The sequence below is a fragment of the Nanorana parkeri genome, unplaced genomic scaffold (genome assembly GCF_000935625.1).
Source record: "Nanorana parkeri isolate BGI_ZX_2015 unplaced genomic scaffold, ASM93562v1 scaffold1837, whole genome shotgun sequence".
NCBI classification, from domain to species: domain Eukaryota; kingdom Metazoa; phylum Chordata; class Amphibia; order Anura; family Dicroglossidae; genus Nanorana; species Nanorana parkeri.
The window spans coordinates 9,608-18,488 of record NW_017308105.1 but is presented as its reverse complement, the minus strand read 5'-3'; the positions used below and the strand labels follow the sequence as shown (position 1 = coordinate 18,488).

The window sequence follows — 8,881 nt, the reverse complement described above, 5'->3', positions numbered from 1 at the left end:
CAGGGGGGGAGGGACACGGAGCAGCAAACCACTTCCCGCGCACCCCCTAGGGGCAACCTCTGCCTGCCGTGTGACCCAGATCGGCAAAAAATCCCAGATGCAGCGGAGATAGGGTGGCTGTAATAACAGCCGTTGCATGGTTAAAAACCCTCTTCCACAAGTATCTCAGGTCATAGTACAAAATCACGTCTAGGTAGTAGGGTCATTACAATATTCTTCAAAAACAGCACCCTGGGGTCCCCCGTGATCGGGTACAGCATGCCCCGTACAGCTCAGGTTTTACAGCTTCTATCGGTACCCCATGCACGTTCCAAAATGAAAATAAAAATATATTTTAAAAAAACATAATAAGAAAATGAAACGTAGGGGAGAGAGCGTGGTCGCCAAACAGCATGGGTGGCAGAGCTCTCCGGTAGTCTACGATACAGTGGGAGCAAAGACATCAGCTCTTCTTTGGAATGTAATTTGCGTAGGGCGAGCATTGTCAGTTCCCTTTTGGAATCTCCCATTACTCCCGCCGAATTGGAATTCACAATTAAATCCACACAAACGGGCAAAGCCCCCGGTCTGGACGGCTTCTCTATCTCTTACTATAAAAAATTCCTTCCTTACCTCTCCCTCCACTTCCTTAGGGCCCTTAACTCCCTCCGCGATGGAGCTGCTATCCCCCCGAAATCACTCCTGGCCCACATCTCGGTGATACCCAAAGAAGGAAAAGATCCCGCCCTATGCCCAAGCTACAGACCCATATCCCTACTCAATGTGGACACTAAATTATTTGCCAAGATCCTCTATTTTCGCTTGTCCCCCTACTTGGCTGACCTGATTCATCTGGACCAGGTGGGGTTTGTGCCAGCGAGGGAAGCTAGGGACAATACCACCCGAGCTTTGGGGGTCATCCACTCTGCCCTGTCGTCTGCCTCCCCCTGCGTCCTACTATGCAACCGACGTGGAGAAGGCATTCGACAGGGTCGACTGGGACTTCCTCTCAGCCACGCTGAAGGCGGTGGGCCTGGGTACCCACATGCTAACCTGGATACGTGCGCTTTACTCATGCCCCTCCGCCAGGGTCCGAGTGAACGCAGTGCTATCCCCCCCATTTTCCATAGCCAATGGTACCCGCCAAGGATGCCCTCTCTCCCCCCTTCTCTTCGTCCTTTCCTTAGAACCTTTCCTCCGTACTGTCCGCTCTAACCCAGACATACGAGGAGTACGCATAGGCCCCGTCCAGCACAAGGTGGCAGCTTTTGCGGATGATTTTTTGTTCTTTCTCGCCTCACCTGACATCTCTCTCCCGGTGCTCTTGGCGAAAATTGAACGATACGGTACCCTCTCAAACTTTCTTGTTAACTCCCACAAATCCATGCCCATGCATCTCTCACTCGCAGGCCCCCGCCTCCGGAGGGTACTCGACAATTTTCCCTTTAAGTGGTCTCCCTCCTCTCTGAAATACCTGGGCATTCTGCTTCCCAAAAACCCCTCTCAAGCCTACTCCCTCAACTTCCCTCCCCTGCTATCAGCCATCAGCAATGGTCCACTGGGACCTTTTCATGGATGGGACGCTGCAACATTTTGAAGCAATCAATCCTCCCAAGAATTCTGTACCCTCTTCAAGCTTTACCCATTAAGCTACCCTCCGCCTTCTTTAGGTCTCTCAGGTCTTTATTCACTAGCTTTGTATGGGCGGGCAAACCTTCCAGACTCAAATACAACCTTCTGCGCCTGCCTAAAGACTCTGGAAGGACGGGTCCACCATATGTACATCTTTACTACATTGCCGTCCACCTGACACGAGTACTGGATTGGTGCCGACATTTATCTTCAAAGCTTTGGACTGGCCTGGAGCAATCCTTCTCTCCGGTGCCATTATCAGGTCTACCCTGGTGCTCACCCCCCTTCCCCTCGACCATTTGCTCCCACCCCACCATCATGCCTACACTGACGGTGGTCCGGTCCGCCTTCTCTTAGTACTCCCTGTCTCCCGCACCATCCCCTTTTATTCCAGTCTTGGGAAATCTGGCCTTCCCCCCAGGGATAGACGACAAATACCTCCTCCGGCTCGGAGCCGCTAATGGATCCAGAGCCGTACATTTTCTACACGGCACCTCGTGGCCCGCAACATTTACCTTAGCCTCCGATCCCAACTCTCCACCCCTGGATTCATGGCGTACCATGCAACTGCTCCACTTCTCGAAATCCCTTACCACCCCTACTCGACTCTCCAGACCGATGTCCCCTTATGAGTCGGAATGTACTCGAGAAGGCCCAGCACGCCACGCCCTGTCCTTCTGCTACAAATTGCTGCTCTCCGGCTGCACCCCCGACAGTCTGTGGTTCCTCACAAGGTGGGAGGAGGATCTGGGGATCCAGTATCCAGTTCACCCCGAGAGAGCGCACGAAACTACTTGCGCTGTCCTACCAATCTTCCATCAGCAATAGGTATCAGGAGACGGGATACAAATTGGTAACCAGGTGGTACAGGACCCCTCACTCGCTACACTCCATGTATCCCCAGACCCCGGATGTTTGCTGGCGCTGTGGCGCCCCCTCAGCAGACATTCTCCACATCTTCTGGTCATGCCCATCACTCATAGCTTTCTGGGACCACGTGGTTATCACTACCCAAAAGTTCACCGATCTCCCAGTGCCTCGAGACCCGGCCTTCTTCCTCCTGCATCATAATGACATCCCGACCAAGACCTACAAGCGATCCGTTGTGCACCATCTGGTTAACGCGGCTCGAGCGTGTATCCCAGCACGATGGAAAAACACAGACCCACCCACCATATCGCAATGGCTCGACAGAATACATGATATATACCTCATGGAAGACCTTACCAGCTCACTACACAATACCTCCGACAAGTTCGGCAGGACCTGGTTCTACTGGACTGAGTTCCTCCACTCTCCAGCATATGAAGCCCTACGCCAAGGACCTGAGACATAACTCGCCCGCCCGAACCCTCTTCTGGTCCCCCCACCCATCTTACCTACCATGTGCAACCTCTCCCCTTGTACCCCCTCTGGACTTTATTCATACCTTCCCTTTTCCACCCCCCTATTCTCTCCTCCTCCTTACCCCTTGCTAAGCCCCCTTGTAGGCCCCTGCTTTAGTGTCGTGACCTCGCCCCCATAGAAGAGCTCGAGTCCCCCGTTCCTATACGGGTAACTACCTAGGACCCCTACCTACTACGGAGACCGACTGTAGTTGTCTCGCATATCCACCCCCCCATGACACTATCTGGGTTAGGTTCTCGACACATGCTTTACCCTATGCTGCATAGTTGTTTCTGTCGGCTGTTGTTTCCCCCATCTGTCCATACTTGATGTATAGATTGACTTATTGACGGCATGTATGTACTGCATATTTGGACATCTCTGTTTTGTAAACGAAAAATACCTCTTTAAATAAAGAATTTATTTTTAAAAAATGATTTAAATCTGAAATTCTTTTGCTTTACAGCCTTTGGTTCTATGTATTAGATACACAGATGAATTCAGTATACAGAAAGTGATTCTCAAGTACTGTTAGCTTTTTATTTTGAATGTTTTTAATGTCTTAACACAAGTGAACTCATCAGGGCCATTTTCACTTCTTTATTACGTAAACTGTATATGAGAGGGTTTAATAGAGGTGTCACTGTGGTATAAAACACACTGAAGATCTGATCCAGGACATCTGCATGGTCTGAGAGGGGCTTTAGGTACACAGGCAGACCAGTGCCAAAATAAATAAGGAGAACACAAAGGTGGGACGAGCAGGTGGAGAAGGCTTTCATTCTCCCTTCCTTAGACTGTATTTTAAGTATAACACTAATGATTTTCAGATAGGACATCAAACTGCATAAAAATGGACAAAGTCCAAATAGGAACAGTTCTAGACAGATGGCTATATAAAACACTTCAGCAATGGTGCAGGAGATCTTGGTTAGAGCTTTGGCATCGCAGAAGAATTGATTGACAGTAGTGGAATTGCAGAAGGACATATAAGAAGCTGATATTGTTACAAATACTGAATTTAGGAATCCAGAAGCCCAAATGACCACTATGAGCCTTGTTAAATTTCCCTTTGTAAAGATACGGTGATAGTGTAAAGGACTGCAAATAGCAACATATCGATCATAAGCCATTGTGAACAAAAGAATATCCTCGATTCCACCTGACATCCAATAAAAATGCATCTGAACGAAGCATTGTAGGAAAGTCATTGTGTTATTTCCAGAGAGTAACATGTCCAGCAGTTTGGGGATGGTGACTGTTGTGTAGCAAATGTCAACAAATGACAAGTTGCAAAGGAACGTGTACATTGGGGTGTGTAGGTGGCGATGTAAAGCTACTATTGCAATTATAACTGAGTTGGCTAAAACACCAAGAAGATAGATGATGAGGAATACACTGAAAATAAGCAGATTATCTTCCACTCTTTTAGAAAAGGTTAAAAAATGGAATCCCTGGAATACTGTAAGATTCGCCATAAGAATATTTGTTTCTGAAAAGATTTTAAAGATTATTATTATTATAATACAGGATTTATATAGTGCCAACAGTTTGCACAGCGCTTTACAATATACAAGATCACACAGGGATACTGGTTCTGGTTAAGGACATCAAGGATCTGTATGGTGTTTTTATGTTCTCCCCATATTTGTATTTGATTTAATTAATTCCAGAAAAATACTAGTAGTTAATTGGTGTAGTAGCGCCCTTTTATTTTATGTTCAGTAAACAAGGCAAATGTGAATTGATACATTGGTCTTTGATAAAATACACTGAATGGCCAGATTTAGTGCCTGTACCTGCTCTCAATAGTAGTCTATGTCCGCCCTCTCTGTGCAGCAAGTAGCTTCTTCCTTCTGAGAGCCAAGCCTCGTTCTGAGGCTACTCTAGAGATCACATGACCTTCCTCCAGGAGGCAAGCCTCACTCTGAAACTTTACCCACTGATATCTTACCGGAAAGGTTTACTGAGAGTAAACATTTCAGGGAGAAAATGCGTCTCTCGCGGACGTCAGGGAGCCGCTATCTAAAAGAGGGAGACTCCCTGAACATCAGGGAGACTTGAGATCCCTGGAACGTGCGAATTGTGGCCGTCAGCGACTAGTCAATGTTAGGGCAGAACGGAGAGTGGCAAGACTGGTACAAGACAACAGAAGGGCAACAGTGCAGTGTCAGATTCCTCGCATCACCTTTCAACATCTTGTGGAGTCACGAGGCAGCCCAACAAAGTCATTTTGTGGAGTTATCTCGTGGCCCAACGAAGTACTGATGGGGTGGTCATAATAATCTGGCCTCTCAGTGTATATAGAGTTATGGTAATTTTACCAATTTCGCATTTGAACATTGTGTGTAATCTGTAGGAAAAAGCAGGTATTAGAAGCCCGGGTGCATCTCCTTGTCCATAAGCAAGGGCTGTTATTACCTGTGTCAGATGCTCCTGGATGCTTTAAACAGAGTGTCAACAATCTGAGTTAAGAATGTTTAGCAACCCAGCCATTTAACTTGAGTCTGATATTGATGGTGTGAGTTGGGGAGGTGTTTAATGTTTGGGGCACTTTCCCTCATGTGATCCAGTTCTCCACCCTATGTGGATGGTGATGTGAGCTTTTATTCCTCCTCGGCCTTAGGGCCAAGGATTTGGAAGCTGCAAGGGTCTCCACTCCTGGCAGGCCCTTGAAGCTGGAAGTAATCAGTGCTCAGGAAGCAAAGGCCTGTGTGTCATCCAGCCAGCATAGTCTGCCAGAACAGGAAGACTAAAAATACAACTCGTGGGTTGCCTCACTATAGGCTCCCTGCTTTAGCCTCTCCCCCTACAATACGAGGAGTAGAAAAAATTCTGAAAAAGAGAAGGGTTTCTAGAGAGGTATACAGCGATGCATATGTATAAAAAATATCAAAATTTATTGAACATACAGCTAATAAATAGATAAAATTGAATCCAATTCATGGAATATACATGCTATCCGAGAATTTCAAGTTTTAAATATGCCCAGTGAACACATTCTCAGTCCATACACTTGTAGAACAGGAAGACTTGAAAGATACTTTATATGCACATCACTCCCTGGCCTCATGGAGGCTACAATCTAAGGTCTCTATCTCACATATATGCTAGGGCCAATAAACCAACCAGCATGTCCCTTGGAAGTAGGAGGAAATCCATGTAAGGGAGAACATGCACACGCCATGCAGACAGTGTTCTGGCCAAGAATAAAACTGAGGACCCCAGGGCTGTTAGGCAGAAGTGGTAACTATTAAACCACTTTGTTTCACCTCTTTCACTAAGATTAAATGAAAATGTTCTGCTCCTTCAGTAAATCAGGATCACAGCCCGTGATTTTAACACGCAAGGCAGCAATGCACAGTCACACAAAGACACATCGCCTCATGATTCATTGTGATCATTGCTTGAGCTTGTTTTCTCTGCTGTGATGACTTACGCTTTAATGAGTCCCTCTGCAGATATCAGTTCAGGTAAAAAATATAAATGCTTATATAGTGAAGATCTAGTGCAATACACTCAAGGGAGGCACACTGTTGGGGAAAGCAGACTCTTGTGTAATTGTTTTAATAGCCAACTAGTGGTTTAATCAGTTGTAGAATATTTATCAACAAAAGTAAAAAAATTATTTTACATATTTTTAAAGCCTAAGAAAATACTTTAAATCTTACCTTTAAAATGAAAACAAAGAACCATTGTTGCGTGCTTGCTATTTCAGGACAATTCAATTTACAGGGTCAGTAGATGACAAATCCTTTACTGTGTTGTTGTGGATGATACATTTGTGGATCAGAAGAGCTGTTTGGCCACAATTCCAATCTTCTCTATGTAAACAATAATAGCCAGGGATCCAGGAAAACATAATTGAACAATTATGGTCAGGACCATACTTGGTCAATAGTATCACCTAGGACCCCTAGGGATATTTTTTCAACAGCTCTAGAAGTTCTGTGATTTAGTGCATTTGTTATTTAGCTTTCAGATTTCCAAATTACCCCCCAAAAAATCCCCACATCTGCTTTTCCATGCCCCCTTGCAGGGTAAACCCAATGTTGAAAGACACGTGGCCTGGCATGGTCCAGGAAGGGAAGGCTACATGCATGCTGCTCTCCCTGTCCTGGTCACCCAGGCTGCATGCATGATGAGGGGCCTTGCTGACATCTTAGGAAACCCACTTCCTTTTTCAAAAAATGTTTACTGTCACTTTTAAAAAGAGAAAACATGGTGTAGGGCTTCACTTAAAATTTTAAACAGGCCCTATTTCAGGTATGCAGCCTTTGTGGTTAGACAAGCGAGGGCAGCGAGCACAGCTACATACCTGTCAACATGGGAGGGGAGATCTTGCAAGGTGGCTAATGTAAACCTAGGGCCAGGAATCCCAGGATACATACGTCATTGACTATTTTAGACCAGATATGGTCAATGACATCACCCAGGATCCCCTCTTGTTTGTTTACATTCTAGAAACTGGGGACCTGTAATTTACTGGTGATAATGGAGTGGGAAAGCATCGTCATGTGGTAGAAAAACATCATCAGGCAAGGGTCATCATGAATGACAATGGATTTGCATCACCAGACAATGTGATTGATGATGGATTTACATCACAAGACAATGTGATTGATGATGGATTTACATCACCAGACAATGTGATTTGATGATGGATTTACATTGTGGGAGATTGTTAAAAAAAAATCTGTAATTTTATCAAAAGATTTGTCTGTGTTTTTATTTACATTTTAACTTTTTGGTGGAAAGAGTAATAAGGGATATTAATGTGTTCCTGTGCTCATTCCCCTGGAAAGGGGGCAAATATCTAAGTTAAAGTCCATTTCCACCTTTGTAAGCGATTAGCATTTATTGTGGTAATGTAGAGGTGCAGTGATGATGTATATGTGTGTGCATTTTCATGACTCAAATTGATGGCTTATGGACATTTTAGTGAGTCTTTGTTCTACAAATTCATAATTCCCTTCACAGGAAACTCAGACTGACACTGGGATTGAATTGTCTTGTACAAACTGTAAAACAGCTGACCCCTTCCCTGTGAGTCATTGTAACAAGATCCCTGTACGCCAGCTCTGCCTCTCGAGGTCACTCCACACTCTCCGGGGGGGTTGCCACTATGAATATTATTGAATGGGGAGAGAGCTCATAGAGAAAGAGCTCAGAGAGAGAGAGAGCTCAGTTTCCACAGAGAAGCTTTTGCCCAAGAAAAGCATAGCATTGTGGGAAATGTAGTTTTCAATGTCCTACATTGTAGTCCCCACTGTGCAGAGCAGCCTGTAATTTACACAGACTGCATGCAGAGCACAGAGGCGGCCATTTCAAAAGGAGCTGAAGAGGGCACTTAACAAAAAAAGTAAGTTTATCAAAAAAGAGAAGCCAAAGGGGGAAGGCCCTTATGGGGAGTATTAGTAATGAATAAAATGTAGCAATGTTCTTCTGTTTTATTTCCTACATTCTTGTTTTCATAATTTGTTATACCATTATATTTTTTTGTCATAAATAAATATATTAAAAAAGTAAGTTTATCTGGTCATATACAGCAACTGCATATGCCTGCTTTGTGTTAACTAAGTGTACATTGCTGGCATATGTTTTTTTTTAAATACCAAAGCAAAGGTGGAAATGGGCTTTAACCAGTTGCCGTCCGCCCGTTGGAAAAAAAAACGGACGGCACTGCTGCATTAGCGGGTTGCAGTCTCCAGGCGGCATTTTTTTTGCTGCTCACTCGCGCCCCCCTAATGCGCGCGCAAGGGCAGAAAAAACCCGAGCAGAGAGCCGTTAGCGGCTGTTTAACATATACCCGATTGGCAGCTCTATAGCCAGCCGATCGTGTATATGGGCTCGTCTGTGCCCCCCCCCCCGCCTTCCGCCCCCG

At 45.3% G+C, this 8,881-nt stretch overlaps 1 protein-coding gene across 1 annotated transcript; it reads right to left on the bottom strand.

The window, feature by feature from the left end:
- Window positions 1-3,551: 3,551 nt before the first annotated feature.
- On the bottom strand, window positions 3,552-4,475 carry LOC108799854 (olfactory receptor 5V1-like). Its single transcript, XM_018571781.1, has one exon. It carries the CDS (start codon window positions 4,473-4,475, stop codon window positions 3,552-3,554), a length of 924 nt encoding a protein of 307 aa, XP_018427283.1.
- Window positions 4,476-8,881: the final 4,406 nt, after the last annotated feature.